At 35.1% G+C, this 21798-nt stretch overlaps 1 protein-coding gene across 1 annotated transcript; it reads right to left on the bottom strand.

The window, feature by feature from the left end:
* Positions 1-716: 716 nt before the first annotated feature.
* LOC121725240 (organic cation/carnitine transporter 7-like) lies at positions 717-20674 on the bottom strand. Its single transcript, XM_042112101.1, has 11 exons — positions 20581-20674; positions 12703-12790; positions 7471-7632; positions 6980-7142; positions 6419-6540; positions 5712-5956; positions 5081-5247; positions 4607-4730; positions 2553-2836; positions 1847-1974; positions 717-1281 (listed from the first exon to the last, which is right to left on the bottom strand). The coding sequence occupies exons 2-11, from the start codon at positions 12779-12781 to the stop codon at positions 1178-1180; spliced, it is 1578 nt and encodes a 525-aa protein (XP_041968035.1). The 5' UTR covers positions 12782-12790; positions 20581-20674; the 3' UTR covers positions 717-1177.
* Positions 20675-21798: the final 1124 nt, after the last annotated feature.

Genomic DNA, 21798 nt, shown 5'->3' with positions numbered 1-21798 from the left:
TTACCTCATTTTAGATTCTGCGCGAGTTTTCTATGGGAAAATCGCAATACTTTTATTGATACAAAATGCTTTTATACCTACTAAATAATTAGAAAAAATAATTTATAAAAACAGAAAAAGATGGCGCTATGAGCTGGATGCTATACAACTATAATACCAGCCAGGCTGGCCAGCGGTGGCACAGGAGCAAGCACCGTGGAAGACTTTGCCCAGCCGTGGGACAGTATATTTTCAGACTTTAGGCTAGAAATATACGTAAAGTTGGTTGGAGCAAGAGTAGACATTTCATTTATATTTTTTTTCCGTTAAAGACGAAAAATGGTTTTTCTATGGCACATTGCATTCACATTAGACCATCTTGCTCTAAACCAGCGATAATCAACCTGCGGCCATGAAACATTTTTAAAACGTCCATCGGCAAAACAGTGCAAAGCCGTCGTGAGAGTCGTGACGACTTTGCCATTTTTAAAACGATAATTTCGAATAAAAATTTTTATACGGTCCAAAATATATATTTTGGACCATATAAAAATTTTGGTTACGGCCTACGACACCAAGACCACTGCGTGGTCTTGGTGTCGTTGAAAAAAAAGGTTGAGTACTGTAATTGCTCTAAACCAGAGTTCCCAAACTTATTTTGTCTACCGCCCAGTTTAAGAACAAATTATATTTTATATTTTTTCAATATAAAATGCATCCTGATGAAACAAATCACCCCCAAGCCGCTACACAACGTCCCCATTTTTTTTCTGGGTCCCACATCCTTCAGACATTCAGCGCCCACAAAGGGGCGTTTTCGTTTTGGGAAAGGCTGCTCTAAACCATAAAAATATTTTTGACAAAATATAATTATATACAAAATAGACAATGATAATACAGTCCTTTCCACGTGAGCTCATGATAGACAAAATAACATTATACAGCTGGCAACGAATGTGTAGTGTTGTGTGTTCATTTTGATCCCATGATGGAAGTCGATTGCACATAATTGTGGCAGTTACACAATATTGGTATTAATTATGGTTTTCCATCATGGCTAATCGTGAGGTGGGTATTTACATCATTCAGGTACTATAAACATGCTTTGGGTCTATATTATATTCCACTCTCCCGAAGAAGCTCTTCTACAGGCGGAGTGACTTATATACGATTTTGGGTGACATTTCTTAAGACAGTTTCAAGCAGGTTCGTGGGTTTCATTCTCGGTGGGTTCCATCTTGGGTTTGCTGATGCTGCCCATCTTCTTCCTACTGGGTAGAGTCAGGCAGAGCAGGGAACAGACTGAAAAAGTTAATACATAATATTATACTAGCTATTTGACCGAGCTTTGCTCGGTATTCGATAAAACACGAATAAAATGACATTTTCTAAAAATGATTCCTAGCTAGATCGATTTATCGCCCCCGAAACCCCCTATTAAAAGTACTAAATTTCGTGAAAATCGTATATATATATATATATATATATATATATATATATATATATATAAAGATGTCTAGTGATGACAACCAATAACGATTAAGCGGATATTTGCAATTTACGTCAGATTTAGTTCTCTTCCCCCACATTGGAGGCGCTGATTCCGCTTCAAATAGGCACAAAAAATATCTGTCATTTCAAAGGGTATCATAAGTCCAGCGTACTTGTATAATAAAGATCAGTGAATATAAAGACATCGCAAGCGTCATGTCACTTAGCTTTATGACAAATAACTACCTCACATTTCAATAACTTCTAAATGTGCTGCCAAATGTATAATTAGTACTCTTATTATCATGATACCGCTTTAAATCGCGGTCTAAGCTTTATTTTTTTTGTAATTTCAGGAATGGTGGTGGACACTTACAAATGATGATGCCACCGAACAGATAGAAGCTGAGGCCGCAGTTGGTGGCGAGGAACACCCCGATCAGGTTGGAGCCCGCCATCGAGCCCACACGGCCCATCATCATCGCCAGGCACACCGCCATCGCTCTGAAAAGGTAGTACTTATATTATATCGAGACAAAGTGTGTGCAGTTTACTTAGGTAGGTACCATCGAGGAAGTTGATTCCTATGCAATTGACAGACCAACGTTATTTGGTCGAATATGTCAATTCAATGTTAATTGTGATCTGTCAGCAGGGTTTGACGTAACGCAACCAAACTACTTAGGTCCCCGATTTGCATAGGAATCAACTTCTCTGATAGTACTTCGGCATGCACGTCATTGTGCCGTCGCGTGTCGGCAGCTGCGTATCCAAACATTTTGTAACAGAATGTTTTGGTACCTATAACCCAAGTGAACAATTTCAACAGTAACTTAAAATCAAATCAAATATTTTTTTTTCTTGAACTAACTTCGTGGATACTACAGCTGCGGGCAACGCGCACGCGACGCCGCTTACGTATAAAAACATCACTTTCAAAATTTCAACTTTAAAGATAGCTTCATTTCCATTTACAGCTTGTTAAATAATTCAGGCAAGCTCTACGGCAAGCTACTACTTTTCTCAAAACAAAACATATGGTTTTTGTTTGTCAAGTTAATAAAAGTCTAGTCTAAAATTACCTGAATTTAGTGGGGAATAGTTCAACAGTGACGGCATTCATGAGTCCAATGCAGGCGCCACACATCTGGAACACGGCGAACAGCACCACGGCCAGGTGCTGGTTGTACGCGAGGTGGGCGGCCACACCGCACAGACCCGTCGTAAACAGGATCACCACCAGGATCAGCTTCTTGCCCAGGAAGTCCACCAGGAAGCCCACGATGATGTACATGGAGCAGAACACGAGGCCCACGTAGATGGACAGCTCGAACGTCGCCGTGTTCATCGTGTCGTCGCATTCCACCTGTAAGAATAATATCTTGTGTTTTTATACTGGTGAATAATTCTGTAGGTTCCGTATTATCCAACAGTTATGGAAAATTCTAAACGCATAAAAAACGCTGATTGACTGATAGAAGGCAAGGTCAAGTTCTTTGTGTAAAAAATGAAATATCATAAGAGGAATACATGTGCTGTATTCCGAAAACTATACAATCGATTCTATTCGATTGTAAGATTTTATATTACAATCGATTGTATAGTTTTCGCGCAAACCATAAGTCTTAAGGTACTCAAAGTATCTCCATACCAAATTTCATCTATACGTGACATAATTATAAAAACATACGGAGGTCAATTCTGCACATAGAATAAATAAAAAAAAATACTTGGGACCTGATCTACAATCGATATAATGGAAGCCAAAAATTTAGTTTTCATAATTTTCGTCTTTTGGTCTGTATATATGTCCGAGATAAACTCAAAAAGATTTACTTCAAATTTTCTATATTACTAAGGGGTCGGGTCAGCACATAGGCTCCATATTAATAAAACGCTATCACCTAGGGCAGGGCAAGTTCAATTTTTATTAGTTTTTTGCTCATTTCGTATCGAAAAAGTGTCTTCAACATAATGAAAGCCCATAAAATTTACTTAAACGCGCGCCCGGGTTACTTTGCAGGGGACTTTGCCCTCGGCCATATTTGGGGGGGCTGCGCCCCCCCGAACCCCCCTGTGATTGTTGCTTACATCAAAGTGGTATCGCGTCGTTAGTGCTAAGTTTTAATTTTCCTTTTTAGGAAAAAAGTTATTAATTAAAAGTGAATTTATTCTAACCTTAACAAAACAAAGTTTTCGAGTGTCATTTCATTAATATGTGGGGCTTTGCCCTCGGCCCGTACTCCCACCCCTCCTGGGATGTCTGCTTACATCAAAATGATGTCGCGTCGTTGGTTTTGAGTTTTAATTTTCCTTTTTAAGAACAAAGTTATTAATACAACCAAAACTAAACAAATACTTTTCGGCTGTCATTTGATTGATTAATATGCGGAGGACTTTGACGTCGGTCCGTACTTGGGGGGGCTGCGCCCTCCCAAACTCAACCTCCTGGGATTGTTGCTTACATCAAAATGGTGTAGCGTCGTTACTGTTAAGTTTTAATTCTCCTTTGTATTCCTACAAAGGAGAATTATTTATTATTTAAAAGTCAATTTATTCCAACCTAAACTAAACATACAGTTTACGAGTGACCTTTGATCAATATGCAGGGGACTTTTCTGTCGGCAAAAAATTATCCATTTCCGTTATTATACTATGTTAATGCGGACGAAGTCGCGGGCTACAGCTATAATATAATAATACTTTTTAACGCGAGCGAAGCTGCGGGTAAAAGCTAGTTATTTTTGATAATTTCAATTTCATGGGGGTTAAACAAGGAGCTAAGTTGTTGCCATTTTTAATCATAATTGTAAAGCCAAGAGAAAATGCTACTGTAGTGTGTAAGTCTTAAGTATACAATACACAATATATACTTAGTATACTATAATATAATATGTATACTTAAGACTTACACACTATACTACTTAGGCAGCTTAGTTAGACTTAGGTGATAAATTAATTGATGATAGAGACAATTAATTGTTAAGTGCTTAATCATTGCAAAAAGATCCATAGTATGCAAATTTGATAAGTCTCAATTACTAAAAAATGTAATTGTTCATTTTTGTTTAATAGTTAAAATCTCATCGCAAAAAACAATAATTTTGTATTCCAAGAAACATTTTTATCAACTTACTGTCGTTCCGTTCCCAGGTGAAGACTGAGTTGCATCCAAAACGTCACAGATCTTGGACTCGGCTCCGTTGTGGTTGACCAGCGAGTTCAGTATCGTTGGGAACCACACGTAGAACCCGTTCGTGCTGGAAACGAAAAGTAAAACAGAAAGTTTAAACTCTTATTCATTAAAATCGGATAATTTATGATCTACGCTATGAAGAGCCTCATATGGACTGTCGAAATATTGTCATTATTCATAAACTGGGTAATTAGACAACTTGCATTCGCTAGTTTCGACAGTGAAGTTACATTTCCAAAATTTGTAAAATTTGAGCTTTGACTTAAAGCGCCATGACACCACGATTCCTATATCAAATCCCATCCATTTTCACATCTAATTTCACCTAGGAGACTACCAATTTAATATGATGATATATGATATAGGTACGCACGATATAACTCTGAAGATTTTTTGACGTATAATAGAACTCACGTGGCGAATATCCCGAACTGCACGAAGCAGGTGAGACAGGTCCAGGGCAGCAGCGGCGGCCGGAACAGCGGCGCTGTCTGGTCGCGCATCGACACCAGCACCGCCACCATGCCGCGGTGGGTTGTCGCCTTGCCGCTGTAGTTCGCGTCCGTGATGAGGCTCTTCACCTGGAAGTGTAGGACAAAAACTATAGATTATAGCGTGTTATCAGAGGTCGAGCTAGAAAAATATTGGCTGAATAAGTTCTTGTAAGGCATAAAAAATCGATACCATATTATGTTTGCCCGCTATTTTTAAGTAGAATTTTCAAGTTTAACTGACTTTCAATTTCATATCTTACCCCTGTTTTTTCAAAACTCGTCTGATTCCCGTATCATACAGACTCTGACATAGACTTATTTATATACTGTCGTGCATTATAAGTTTATGGACTCTGATATGACATACATCCTACGAATAACACATCTTACATAGGAAGTGGGGTGAAAATCTTTAAAGAACTTTTTGTCGAAGTACAACTATTATGTTTGTAACTAGAAAATATTAATAAATCTGAATGCGGCCAGCGCCAATTAAATGCTAAATAAAAAATTATCATAGTAAAATGAAGTCGCAGATAAATTGCACTTACAGGAAAACTGTCAATAGGCAGTCTCTTATTGAAGTGATAAATATTCCTCAGGACCTTCAAACACGCTTCCTGTTGCCCGCTCGCGTTCAGAAACTTGGGGCTCTCGGGGAAGAACAGCAGGCACAGAGTTCCCAGTACGAACGGGAATGTACTGGCCACCAGCAGCAGTCGCCACGGCCGGTATAATATGTCCAGGAAGGCAATATGCGTTTCGAATGGCAACGACAAGATTACCCAGGATACAGCTGAAAAATTAAAGAGAAGGAGGAGTTAATATTACTTGTCACGAGACCTAACAATCTATCAGTACTGGATTTTATTAAAATAAAAATATAATATCAATTTACTCATTTATTTAATTAAATATAAAAATTGGTACTTACTAGTTTACTTACAAATCGCGCGACAAGCTTTTATTATCATGCAAATTGTATAATATTGAGGATTATAACTTAATAGTTAAAATTTTTAAGGAGTTTTTTTTTTTTTTAGACTATTTAAATGAAAGCTTTTTTCAAAAAGTTTTATGTTTATTAATTTATTTGATATACTAAGGATATAAATTATTGTACTAGCGTCGAATATTAAAAAAAAATAAAGTGCAGACATAGAATATATGATTCGAGTTGGCTGAGCAGTTCAAATAGATGGCTGCGATTTGCGACATATCAATATTTAATAACAACTACTAATCATTTTTACATTACCTGGTAACATGACAGTTCCAATGCCCACGAAAGAAGAACCAAATGCCACCATTTTGTCTCTGTGGTTCATGTTGGTGAACTCCCCCAGGTACGTGTACACCACGGCCGATGGACCAGACATGCTGAAATGAAAGAAAATTCGGTTACTTATAAAAATGTACCATCGAGGAAATTGATTCCTAGGCAGTTGACGGACCCAAGTCATTTGGCCGGCTTATGCCAATTCAATGTTGAATCTGCCTAGGAATCAACTTCTCTGATAGTACAATGCTCGAGTTTTTAGCTATCAATATTTGATATTAATTAAATAGTTACCTATAATGATTATTTAAATGATCTGCATTACGTTCATGTGTAGCAAGCAAGACTCTACAAAAGTTGAGGCAAGTCACTAAAATTCATGTTACTTACGTGTAAAAAGTATATTATATAATTTTTACCTTTTTTTAAGCAAATTTTAAAAGAATTAGGTAGTCAACACTACAAGATTAAGTAAATAATGTTAAATTTTGACACAATGATACAGTCTAATGACATTGTTATAGAACGGTGTTTACTTACAAAATAGCTGATAGGAATGATAATATAGCGAAGGAGGTAACGTTGGGTGAGAAACTAGCGAAGACCGAGAGGACCGCGGAGATCATCATAGACAGCAGCATCACAAACCGCCGGCCGCGCGTGTCCGCCAGCCAGCCCCAGAAATATGACGTTAGGATGATCGCTGAAACCACAGCAAGTGATAAATAAAAAAAAAACAATAAGAATGAAACGAGAACAGTATACTCGTAAAGCTATAGGCTATGTAAGTTTTGGTAATAAACTAGTAAAAATATTTTAGAGCCACGGGATGAATTAGATTAAAATAGTACAATATTAAGATAAATCGATATAAGATAAGAATAGTGGTAGAAGCTACAGTCTACAAAATATTGGCCACTGGTTGCGATCTAAAAGGAAATATAAAACAAAATACAAATTGAAAAATATGTACGATTTCTTGTTAATAAATACCTATTTAGTAGTCATACTATGAGCTGAGCTGTATTTACCAAGGAAAGGTATTGCAGCAAGCCACCCTCGTTGTTGGAGTGACAGGCCCAAATCGCACTGCGCTGCTGGCAGAACGTAGCCCATGACCAGACTCTGCATAATCACTCCCATCAGAATTAATCCACTGACAAGCATGTGAATGATGTTGTAAACACCAAAACCTGAAAACATCAAAGTCCGTTTTAAAAGTTGTCTAAAGTGCAGCTTGGCAAAGAAGATAAGACGTAAACATAATTTTTAAAACATATATTAAAAAGTACAAGAACATTTATAGTAAATCTACTAAAAATTTGTCACGGTGATGAAATTTAAAGTGTGCAAAACGCTGGCTGTAGATAAGCGAAAAACAACCATTCGATCGTTATGTTTAGTAAATTGAGTTTGGCGTCTACTCTTCCTTGCAAGACTAAAAGTAGAGTCAGTATAGTAGACCGTAAACATGAGTAGTAACATAAGTATTTTTTGAAGTTATTTTATCAGTATGGACTAAATGTTAATGAAATTAGGGGTAAGCTTATTATTAACAGTTATTAGTTTCAACGTATCATATTGTGATTATCTTTCGGAATGCGCTACATTTTTGTGTGACTCAATGTTTTAACCGATTTCATTGATCCGTGACCTCTTTATTTTTAATACTATTGATAAAGTGTTTTGTTACATACAAATATCAATTGAATTATTTAATTAATATAAGTACAAAATATATTCTTCTTCAAAAACCACAGGAGCTTTTGAAGAAAGAATGATTCTATGATGGCGTAATAGCTGTACCTACAATATCTAGATAACGTTTACATCAGAATAATGTTATGTTTTGGAAAATCCCGCTATCATGTAACAACAGATCTAGCAAACATCTTCAGTAAACACATCTTCTGCAAACAAAAAGTTATAACGTAGAGTTTGACTAACTAGGTACGCCATTCCATGACTTTGTGAGTACAACGCACATTTTGTCATAAACAAGATAGTATAACAATAAAACAACTTCAAATTAAACAACACTCATGTATATCTACACTTCATTGATCCGAGTAATTAACCTATTATGTATTTATGAATATAAAAGTAACATGAAGTATTTTTTATTTTTAGCAAAAATTAAGCATATTTTTAGATTTGTATGATATTAAGATTTCCGAGGTAAAAGGTAGGTAGATTATACTTGTTGCTTAGTAAGAGTTTGTTTATAATTATTCTTATCAGCCGCTATCACGTGCAAATTTAATATAAAATCATGCCAAAGGTAGCTGCAGGGGGTCGCTCGCTTATCATTCGTCGTGAATATGATAAAGGAAAGCTAGTGACATAAAATGATTTAATTTCTTTTACAGCTCTATGTATTTATTTGTTTCTATTTACGTACTGTGTAATTGTGGCCTCTTTGTATTATACTATTTACAATCCTTTTTTTTAATTTTAAAGGTATCCTTTTTTTGCAACGTTTACGGCCTTCCTGCGCAGACCGATGATGGTCAAAAACAAGCATTTACGAACGTGTAGAGCCTAGTTTCTCAACCTTATTTTGCTTACCGCCCACTTTGAGAATATGTTTTTTTCTAGAGCCCCCAACTTAATTTTACTTACCATCTGTTGCGAATTTAAAACAGCTATTGCCACGATTCTATTTAAACGTAAGATATTTATTATATTATAGTCATAAGATAGGAATTTTACCCCTATCATAATATTTCTGAGTTTTAAATGAAGAATGAAAGAAGAATGTTTTAATTGGAGTAATTAAAACGCATCCTTAGTTATATTGAGCAATATTTTGCATACGGTATATAATACGTGCACACGTGATAAACATGATTACGAGTACAAAATTAATATCGTTTATTTTTTGTTATTGTAGGTACAAAAACAAAAATTAAACGATATTATTTTTTAATTTACTTTAGTACGTGATTAGCGTGTATTTTTTGTCTTCATAGACTATATTTTTTAATCTACCCACGCCCCATCTGCGTCATCTCAATGCCCCCTAATTTTCTCTGGGTCTTCTACTGCCCCCCGAAAGTCTCAAACGCCCACAGGGGGGCGTTATCGCCCACGTTGAGAACCTATGGTGTAGAGGGACATAGAAGGGGACATAATATATTTTATGACTAGATGGAGCCCGCAACTCCGTTGCTCCAAAATTCGTTTATCGCACGGGAATCGTACATTTTCGGGATAAAAAGTTTTCTATGTCCTTTCCCGGGACACAAAGTATCTCCATGCAAAATTTCATCAAAATCGGTTGAGCGGCTTTTGCGTGAAGATGTAACGTCTGTTACATCTTGCGAAAATGTATCTGTCTGTCTAGACAGATACATTTTCGCATTTATGATATTATTATGGATTGTCAAGGGAGATGGATTGTGCATGTTCATTAGACATAATGGTGGTGGCTTTTTTTTAACTACATTTTAATTCTTTAATTTCTATGTTTTTTTATGAAATAAGGGGGCAAACGAGCAAACGGGTCACCTGATGGAAAGCAACTTCCGTCGCCCATGGACACTCACAGCATCAGAAGAGCTGCAGGTGCGTTGCCGGCCTTTTAAAAAGGAATAGGGTGATAGGGGAGGGTAGGGAAGGGAAGGGAAGAGGGGAGGGTAGGGAAGGGAATAGGGTAGGAGATTGGGCCTCCGGTAAACTTACTCACTCAGCGAAACACAGAACAAGCGCTGTTTCACGCCGGTTTTCTGTGAGAACGTGGTATCTCTCCGGTCGAGCCGGCCCATTCGTGCCGAAGCATGGCTCTCCCACGTTACATGCTGTGTCGAGCGAGTGTATAGTGCGTTTAACTTCCTCTAATTTTAGATGCTGATTTCTATCCTAGCTCTTTATCATTCTTGGGTCATAATCTGAACCGAATATTAATTTTATCAGCTCTGCTCTGGTACTCATGCAGTAATGCGCCATTATGAGTAAATCACAGCTGTCCGACAGAGATCATCTAAAGAGGTTAAGTACCTAATTCCAAAGTAGATGCTTTGACAAAATTGATTTATGTGGATGAATATTGCTCTAGTTATGATTATCGACAAGTTATGTACGATCAGATAATCAAAAAAGTTGTAATTGGCGGACGTACTACCGATTCTCTGATGAAGTTGATTCATAGGCAGATGGCAGACCTACATAATTCGGTCACGATTTGTCAAGCCCAGCCGACAGGTCGCGAATTATACAAGTTGTAATAAAACTAAATGATAATATATTAGGGGGTGTATGTGTTTCTGACATAGAGTTCACTGTCAAAGTAGTAGCTCTGAAGGAGCAAAAATTTTTTCACTTTTGTTTGGGAATATGCATGGTGCTGAGGCGATTGCCTATACAAGTCAGAAAAAAAGTTTTTGCTCTTTCAGCGCTGACACTTTCACAGTGAACTCTATGTAAGGAACACATACACCCATTAAGAGCTCACCTGACTCTAAAAATCTGTCATCGTCCTTCTCTCTTCACACTCACGCCCGTCTTTCATATGCCAGGTGAAAAAGGACGGCGCGGAATCATCGCCGAGTTAGTTTTACTTGAATAAAAGGCGAACTATAATGATTATGAAAAAAGTGTTTTGAGCAAATTTAGGTTTTATCAATACCTTTTTAGATATTAAAAAATATTAAAGAAAAGACAGCAAACTTCGAAGATCCAAGCAAAAATGTGTCTTAAACAAGGTTTTTTGTAAAAAAGAAACTATCGAGCATTTTTTGAGTAATAGTGTTTTCGTCTTGAGCATTTAATATTCATGAACTGAAGTTACTTGTGTCAAAAAATCAGTTTTCTAGACCTTACAGATTTTGAGATCTAGGTTAAAGTATGTAGTCAAGTGAGGGTCATATGCGCTCTTAGTTAACGCCTGCGTAGTCTAGTGGTATAATAGAGCACGGCTCTTGAATCGGAGGTCGTGGGTTAGATTCCCACGTTGGAAACATGTTATTTCCAAGTTCGGTTAGGACAATGCAGGCTGATCACCTGATTGTCTGACAAGTAAGATGATCCATGCGTGTGCGGATGGGTATGTAAAAAGTCGGTCCTGCGCCTGATCTCTCGCCAGTCGTGTCTGTCTTCCGTCCCACTGGGTTATGAGAGTAAAGGAATAGAGAGTGCTCTTGTGTACTGCGCACACACTTGGGCACTATAAAATTACTCCTGCGTAGCTGGGCTGGTTCAATGAAACCGGCCAGCGTCACCGAAACCGGTGTGGGAGCTATTATTATCACTTAGTTTTGTTACACCCTGTATTGAATTGATATTATAATTTGACTAAATGACGTAGGTCTGTTAACTGCCTATGAATCAATATTTTCGATGGTACATACTTGGTTCGGTCAGGCCAAGCCCAGCTAATACAGCTGATCACGATTTATAACTAATTTTAAGTTAATATTAATATTCGTCTTTGAGTGCGGCAATTAGATGTAGTGGTTATATTTGCAAGTTTATTTTGTTTAGAACAAAAACGCTATATCGGTCTGGAAAATTCGGAATTCGGCTTTGATTAAGACGGAATAAGATAAGACGTTTTAGACAGTGTTAAAAATAGTGTTTATGAGTTGGTGACGAAAATTATTATTGTTGTTGTAGATAACAATCAGCGATAATAATTTTTATATTTAGAAATAATTTCTCGTATTATTTTACGATTTCTGTTGAGTCATTTCAATATTTTTTAAGTTTATCCTTCAAATGTTATCGGAACTATAATACGATTTTTACAGTTTTTAGTTTTTATCACTTAATTTGTATATTTAGGATTAGTGTTGCGTACGGATGCTGGTGATACTAAACACTAAACAGTAGATAATATTATATCTTTAAACGAGCAATTCTTGTATATATATATATATATATATATAATTTGAATTTCGGAATTGGCTCCAACGGTTTTTATGAAATTTAGTATATAGGGGGTTTCGGGGGCGATAAACCGATCTAGCTACGAATCGTTTTTAGAAAATGTCATTTTATTCGTGTTTTATCGAATACCAAGTAAAGCTCGGTCAAATAGCTAGTAATGTTGAAGAATGATATCGACGTGTATCTGCTAAGAAACTATCCTTTGCCGCAGCTAACTTTGAAAGAACTCAAGGAAAGTATATTATTCAAGTAAATTGTATTTTTATAAGTATCTAGAATATAAAATATGATAGCGGGTTTTAAAAATAAACCTGCAGATTAATGACTACTGTAGTTTTTTTAACTAAGCTTAGTAAATAAGTAAGAGAAACACTTACCAGTGACCAACATGGCTTCGTCGAGGGACGATACTGAGAGCTCCTTCTCTCCCTTGTCCTTTCTCTCCATCACAGTCATTTCGCTTGTCTGAAATAAATCAATTATAATTAATTAAAATGAATGATTATATATTATGAATGTCTTTATCGCTACCATTTAAAATATATTTAACTTCAAACTGACCAATACAGAATACAAAGTTATAAATCTGTATACAGAAGTCTGACGAGAAAGGGACATCTTCATCAAATAGTATAAAAAACAATATTTCTTGTAATTTCTTACTACTTCAATGACGTATTCTTCAATGAAATGTATCATCGAGGAATTTGATTCCTAGGCAGTTGACAGACCGACGTCATTTGGTCGGATCGTGTCAATTCAATGTTAATTGTGACACATTGTGACAATGATATTCTATGTTACTAACGTAACTAGATTGGAAGTTTACGGTAGCAACGCGTTGCCACTTCGAAGATACCTGCAGGCATATCTCACATACATAATGACATAACGAATATATGACTTGACATTGTCTTTTGAACAAAAAAGTGGTTACGCATTTCTGAGAATCTTTTGTAAGACATTGCTACTCTAGTATTTTAGAAACTCATTGCATTGTGATCTGTCGACTGGGTTTGCGACCAAACTACGTAGGTCCCTCATCTTCCTAGGAATCAACTTGTTTGATAATACCATCGAAGAAATTGATTCATAGGCAATTGACGGACCTACGTTAATTGGTCGGATTATGTCATCTGAAGTCATCATCTATCGGCTGGGTTTGACAAAACGCTACCAAAATACGTGGGTCCGCCATCGGCCTATTAGTCAACTTCTTTGATGGTACTTGACGTGTCACAAAGTTTTTCTGTAAAGTGGCTAGCTCAAGGTAATCGATGGCTATTTGCGCGGACTCGTACCCAGATTATGTTAATTGATGCGACACAGTCCACAAATGCGAATCCTATCTATGTTTGATCCAGTCCGTTTCCAATGAAACAGCAAAACAATATTCTCATTTTGCGTCAACAATCTACCGACTGCTTTTTGGAGTTTTGGCCAATGAAACCGCGTTGAATGTTAGTATAGTATTTTTTCGTCATTTTATAAGAATTCAATTTTTCTATTTGATAGAAAACGGACTGGATCGAAATAGAAACGAAACTGTACAAACGTTGCATTACTTCCTACTCCTCCTTTCCTCTTCTGATCATTAATTTCTTTGCGGATCCCAAGACAGCTTTAGCATAATATGAAGGGCACAGGAAAAAAGGAGCTCATTGACATTTTTGTTTTTTTGAATTAACCATAGACTTATTTATATACTGGAATTAACTGTAGCATTTGCTTCTTATTTCTGTGGCCAATCAGATCATTTAATTTTAAACATGCTAAAAGGGGCTGAAATAGTGTTAAGTTCTTAAAAAAAAATCCAACTTTGTAATAAAACGCGCTCATTGCATTCCATTTAGGTTTAAATCTTTGATTACTGAAACAAAGGCAGTGTCAATGAACTCCTTCTTTTCCTGTACCCTTCATATACGATGTACCTCGAGCTGCCTAAGATCATAATATTATATCAAAGTATTTTCACGGTTTTATGCCGCAGTCGATCCTGGCGACACAGGAGATACAGCAGTGGGAATGTGATGGGCCAAGGCCCGATAAAAAAAGTTGCATTAACAGTAGAAACTCAGTACCACCGTTACCTACGGTGGTACTGAGTTGATTGCAGATAATTTTAGTGCAACGTATTGTAATCTTGTTTTGACGAAGAACGGTACGAAAAAAACAAAACAATCTAAATAATCTACTTCACTACTGAGAAAATAAATGACTCGAATCGAAATAATTTGGATTATTTGAGTCTTCATTGGTGTACTTAAATTAATAGATGATGTAATATTTAGCCGACTCGAAACGTTTATTAATTTATAACCCTAATATCATCGTTAAACAACATTGCGACAATGCAACGTTTGAAAACAAAAATCTATGGTACAAAAGAGGTAGCTGTTTTTATTAGAATTCAGTTACTTTACGATGCAATTCAATCAAGCCCTGTGACTATAGTCAGTAGTCACTACCTACGTAATAAGCTTACTTAACTAGATGTCGCCCGCAACTCCGTTGCGTCAAAACTCGTTTATCGCGCGGGAACCGTACATTGTTTCGGGCTAAAAAGTATCCTATGTCCTTTCCTGGGACTCAAAGCATTTCGATAGATACCAAATTTCAACAAAATAACTAATAATAATAAATTATAGTTTGTGCGTTTTAAGATGATATGGGTGACACTTCTCATATTCCTTGCTACGGGTTTTTTTTACAAGAAAACAGAAAAAATCAAAATGTAATAAATTATATTCCATCTACAAAAACAAATGTTTCTTATAATTGTAAATGAATAAAAATGAAAAGTTGCTAAATACTAACTTATTAATATAAAATTATAAATTTTAACTGTGAAAATTATTGTTACGAAAATATTTGAGAAATGTCAGATGCATGAAATGGAACTTATGCCAATAGAGATTGATTGATAGAGACTGTTGAATCGAAATCAAATCGATAAAAAGGGCGGCCATTTTAAATCGCCGGCGCCACTCTGAAACGTCAGTACGAAATCGATAATTTCGATTGCAATTCCTTTACGAAGTGATTCGATATTTTTAAATTATCGATTCATTTTCTTAGGTAACTTTCCTACTATTGTCAATTATAATGTGTCACCCATATCATCTTAAAACGCACAAACTATAATTAGTATCTAACAATGAGCGTCCGTGGCCTAATGGGTAGACCTTTGGTTGGCACTCTTAGAGGGTGCAGGTTCGAACCCGGGTTCTTTCCTCTGGACTAGGCCGACTATGATGCGAGAATGCCGTATGCGCTTGGGCAACCATACGGACATTTAAAAATCTTGTCCCAGGCACTACAGTATTTGGGGAGTGGTTACTTCACTCTGAAAAATACTGTATAAATCATCCATAACGGATGTAAAGGCCTAGTTAGTATCTAACAATGAATACTTTGTGAAAGGTTTATTAATTGACACGAATGTAAATTGTAATTTTTGGGTCCGAAGACGTACTTAACAATATTATAACATCAGCTGTTGCTACCGTCACTCTTCATTGGCTCTATGCGGCGCGGGCGGCTTCGCGCTCAGAATGCTTATAACGCGGGAAAGTTGCTTGACTTGCGGAAAATTACGTCAACATTCGGAAAAACCATATTTAGTTTGTTTTCAGATATTTTTACAGTGTTTACCTGTTAGTTAGTCAGTTAGAATTAATTTTAATCTTTATGTAAACTATATAATGTTTATAGGCTCATTTACCTGTAACAGTGTAGTTCTTTATATTATTTTAAGCTGAATGTCAACAAAAACTAAGTTTAGACCAAATAAATAATTTTCCCGTTCATTCTTTTAGTTAATTTATTGTAATGTATCCACCCATGCATAGCTTTGCGTGCTTCTAGCTTTACATTTATTTAGATGGAAGAATCTGAGTAGGTATATTAGGTTTTATACGGTTAAAATAAGTCCAAGTGAGCTCCGACTACTATTTCAAAAAGATGCAGAATGTTCTAAGCACTTATATCTCAAAGGTGACTGACTGACATGGTGATCTATCAACGCACAGCCCAAACCACTGGACGGATCGGGCTGAAATTTTGCATGCAAGTAGATGTTATGACGAAGGCATCTGCTAGGAAAGGATTTTGATAAATTTCAACCCCAAGGGGTTAAAATAGGGGATGAAAGTTTGCATTTAATAATACTTCTTAAAGCGAACGAAGCCACGGGCAAAAGCTCGTTATGTACCTATAAAATTATAGGCGGGTTAACAACACGAAAAATTATATAAGATAGGAGAAAAAATAATGAGCAATAAATGATAAATGATTTAGGCATAAGAACTTATTTTCTTTGTTTACGTAAATTTTAAATAATAATTATGGTACCTACTATTCTTATGAATGGATTATTTAGTATTAGTATCGCTTAACTCATAATTATAATGAACAGTTAAGTACCTTATTATAGTACACTTATCACAAGTGGTTGGTATTGCGGTATACAGCAGAAAAGCTCAAATACAACACTTCAGAGACAATTGGTGATTAAATGATAATTTTATGACTAAATATATTTAATATTCATAATATTATTGTGATACTAGATGATGCCCGCAAATCCGTTGCGCCTAGTTTCGTTTATCGCGCGCGGAAACCATATATTTTTCTGGGATAAAAAGTATCCTATAAAAGACATAGGATACTTTTTATCCCAGAAAAAAATATTTTCTAGATTTTGCTGAAATTTCGTATGGAGACGACATCCATACGAAATTTCAGCAAAATCAGTTCAGCGGTTTGGGCGTAACACGTGAAGATGTAACAGACAGACAAACAGACACTTTCGCATATTAGTATGGAAGTATGGATATGGATGCCTTACCTACTTGGATTCGTCGTAAGCGTAGAATTGATTAATTTATATTGTAGTCATATAGAAATGAAATTATTAAGAAAATATATTTTCACAACTTATAATTAATATTCCATGTAGATTCTATTGACTATAAGTATGAACGACGTTCTTACTTCATTCACTAATAATATTATACATACTTATTGAATTTAGTTTTGTGGATCACACTTATATGATAGAAGTAAAGTACGTACTCACATAAGTACTTTGTTTATGTTATTACATGTTTGTTACTTCCGTCTTCCATAAGCAAAAACAAATGAACGGATTGATATAGAATTTGTTGTGGCAGTAGTTTAGACTCACTTGTAATTAGGGAATGTAATTATTCGACAAATTTACTATTCGAATAATTCGAATATTTTACGAAAGTTTTCGAATAGTTCGAATATTATTCGAATAATTCAAAATTTTTGAAAAATGCTGAAAACTCTGAACATAAGTAACAAAAAACTTCGTACAACCATGTACGACCTATTTTGTTAATACTACGAAGTAAGCAATTCTAATTTTTCCTTTTATCAACATAAATCTTTGTAAATGACATAGTTAATTTTTATCGTTAAACACTCTAAAAATGTATATTTTAAGGTTACAGCTGGGCAATAAAAGGAAGGCTGTAAAGTGTAAACCGTTTTCGATCGTAACACCTTTTACTTTTCTCATGTGATTATGCTTGAAAGAAGTCAATGGATACAGATCGTGAGCGACCATTACTGACGATACTGAAAATTCCTTCCCATCCCATCCCTACCCTCCCCTATTACCCTATTCCCTCTTAAAAGGCCAGCAACGCACCTGCAGCTCTTCTGATGCTGCGAGTGTCCATGGACGACGGAAGTTGTCCATCAGGTGACCCGTTTGCCCGTTTGCCCCCTTATTTCATAAAAAAACCATGACTGAAAGGAGTTTATAATATCTTCATTTTCATGTCTTTAGGCAAAATCGTTATTTTGCCTAAAAACATGCAAATGAATTTATTAGACGTTTCTAAAACATGGTCAACGGCGACGATGAGTGGTCATACTCATTACATTTATATATTATAATATTATCATCAAAGATGTAGAATATTCATAAACAATATTATTTTTCTGAAATAAACTAAATTATGTTCTTATTCCATGTTAATTTTATGTTTGATAGCTTTTTAAACTAAAATAAAAAATATTTTTACTGTTCGAATTATTCGAAAAATAATTTGGCGAATTTCGAATAATAAAATCGTCGAATATTCGAATAAAACGAGTATTCGAATATTCGAATAATATACCCTACTTGTCATAAATAAATTATAAGCAAAAAACTTTTTGAAAAAAAGCTTTTATTTAAATGCTTACTTTAAAAATAAGAAAATAAATTTCCACTTAAAAATTCTAACTATTCAGTTGTATCCTCAATATATTATACAATTTGCATGATAATAAAAGCTTGTCGCGAGACTTAAAACAATCTGTCAATATTTAATTACTTTAATAAAATAAAAAATATAATATCAGTTTACTCAGTTATTAACAAATCACGCGACACGACACGACACATACAATATCATGTATTGTCATTCAAACTTAACGTGCCTGCAAAATTTCAGCTCGATTGGTTAAATATATCTACTTCAAAATTGAGTTCCAAGATTTCACCCGAACATACATACTTACATACATACAGAGCAAGTTAAATAAAAGCTTTTAAAATAGACAATATATTACAACGATATTACCGTTGTAATATTATATTGCCTATTTTTTAATACCAATAAACCGTTCTCATGGGATATAACGATTAACGAGCTGGTTTTGCCTGCATAGCAGTGGAGTCCGAGTTAAAGCTAACTAGTTTTAAATAAATGCCGGTATCGTACCGCGACTGGGTTTAAAACTATATAATATGTAGTACCTAACCTAACGCCTACAGCAGCTATACTCAACCTGCGGCCCGCCGAGGCTTTATCAGTGGCCCGCATGAAGTTAAACCATTTTCATGCCCACCGGCAAAGTATAGCAAAGTCGTCAAAATTTTAACTCTAAAAAAATTTTGCTTGCGGCCCACGACACCAAGGCCAAAACGTGTTTGTGGCCCGTATAAAAAATAGGTTGAGTACCACGGTCTACAGTCTACTATTTTGAGCTTTCCTGTATTATTATAGACAACCTATTAAGCATGGGTGACCAAACTCCAATACAAATGCCTACTTTTCATTCTTTTACATCTTTATAATTATTATCACAATAATTATAACGTTAATAGACTGGCGCAGGTTTACAAAACAAAAAGAGTGTTAAATATTAATTTCCTTATTTTTATAGCTGATTATTATTATTGATAATTCAATTCAATAATAATTATATGCTTAGTGCAGTGCAAGAAACAATGTAAATATTGAAATATAAGGAAACCAATACTAGAAAAATATAATAATTGAAATTCGTCAGAGTTTGCATTTAAGCAGGAAAGTGAAGAGGAAAATATTTATATAAGTAGGTAGATATTTTTTTTACAAATTTTATATAAACAATCTCCATACGTTTATATAAAAAACATATAACTGAATGTTGATAAAATAACAGATGTACTTAAATTTAAATTTTCTAGTTTCTTTCATTTTTAGGGTTCCGTACCCAATGGGTAAAAACAGGACCCTATTACTAAGACTTCGTTGTCTGTCCGTCTGTCTGTCTCAAGAACCACTATAGCTAATAGCTATACTTCTGAAAATTTCACAGATTATGTAAGTATTTCTGTTGCCGCTATAACAACAAATACTGAAAACAAAAAATATATATATTTAAAGGGGGCTCCCATACAACAAACGTGATTTTTTCGGCCTTTTTTGCTTTATATCAATAATGGCAAGAGGTAAGGACTTTAATTTTTCACACATTCTTTTGTTATATGTGTACTTTAATATTTAATAATAATATTAAAATAAAATAAAAATTTAAGGGGTGCTCTCATACAAAAACCTCAATTTTTAGCCTTTTTTTGCTCTGTATCGGTACTTCGTGCGCGAGTGCGACTCACACTTGGCCCATTTTTTTTAACATTTTTGTCTCGTCTTTTGTAGCTAGCCTTAGAATGACTTACCATAAAGTTGAAGATTATTTGATTCTTTCGCAAATTATACGTACAGTCTATTATTTTATCAGTATTTACTTGGTTGTCACTCGTCAGTTTAAGTAGCTTAATTAAACTGCAGCTTTATTTCTTGTTGAAAATAAAATAAAATAAAATATTAATATAAAAAAAAAACAAACACAACACTCAAATATTTTTATTCGAAGACTTAATACAACGCCGAAGAGGTCTTTATAATCATCATCACCTTATCAGTATCACTTACGTTAAATTCGAATTAAAAAAAAAACCAACTAACCTTAGTAGCATGCGCTGAAAAAATGTACTAGTTTTCAGTGTCGAGTCCACTAAGCTACTAAAACGACTAACCCTAGATCGTCTCGCTTGGCGTATATGTATGGTGCTTAGAATAATAATTATATCTTATTGTTTATAATGTCTTTTGATAAGGCGTCGCGGGAGAGACTACTAGGGTCACAGTTTGTTGGTCTCCGTGGAATATTCGGTAAAAAATATATCCAATCAGTACGCTACGTATCACGACCTACAAAATTTGTTTATATTTTATATTTCTGCGTCTTTGATATTATTTTATACATTACGCGCTTCAATGTTTTAAATTAGGGGTCTGCTAACATGACAACGATGTGAGGGGGCGACTAACCCAAAATTTTCGATTTTATAATAATTCATTTTTATACTTGAAAATAAGTCTCGAATTGTTTAATTTACTAAAATTAGACACAACATTATATTTCCAAGAATTCGATCTATATAAAACACGATATCTTAAAATTTTCTCGATAGAAAAAAATCACAAAAATGCATCTAATTTTAACGAATTTTTCATTTTTTTCCATAATCGTGCATTGAACTAAGTTAATATTTTAACACATTGTATAAAATTCTATCATTGAGAAACCGACCTAGCGGATTTTCTAAATGTTGTATATTTATCGAGATATAAAGAAAAAACGAATTTGGCGATGAATCCGCGTCGTCCTTTTTCACTTGGCATATGAAAGACGAGTGTGAAGAGAGAAGGACGATGCCTAATTTTTTGGGTTAGTCGCCCTCTTAAAATGAAACATTTAATATCTGGAACAGGCAGCCCGAATCCATGAGCGGCAACATTCACCTGGAAAAAGAATGTTTATCTTGGGTAGTATATTTCATTTTCCTATAGGTTATTTAGAAATGCATTGCATTGCATCGTCGGGTCACGTTGCAATGTGTACCGACCTTTACTCTGAATGGAAGCAGTAGCTAGTTTTTGTTTGTGTATATTTTGTCAATTATACCTAATTAGATTATGTAGATGTATTTAACGGTCTAAGTAAAAACAGCAATGCACGATAGCCATTTTTAAACACTTGTTAACATAACTGTTCAATCTTGCTTTAAATTGCAGCTAAGCCAACCAGCTGCACATGTATCATATCGTACCCAACTAACTTGTATTGAGATCAAGTTCAGAACTAACTTGACACTCTAGAATCAACAAAAAAGTCTAACA

The sequence above is a fragment of the Aricia agestis genome, chromosome 3 (assembly GCF_905147365.1).
Source record: "Aricia agestis chromosome 3, ilAriAges1.1, whole genome shotgun sequence".
In the NCBI taxonomy this organism is placed as follows: domain Eukaryota; kingdom Metazoa; phylum Arthropoda; class Insecta; order Lepidoptera; family Lycaenidae; genus Aricia; species Aricia agestis.
Note: the sequence above shows the minus strand (reverse complement) of the source record. Positions and strands in the feature narration are given on the sequence as shown.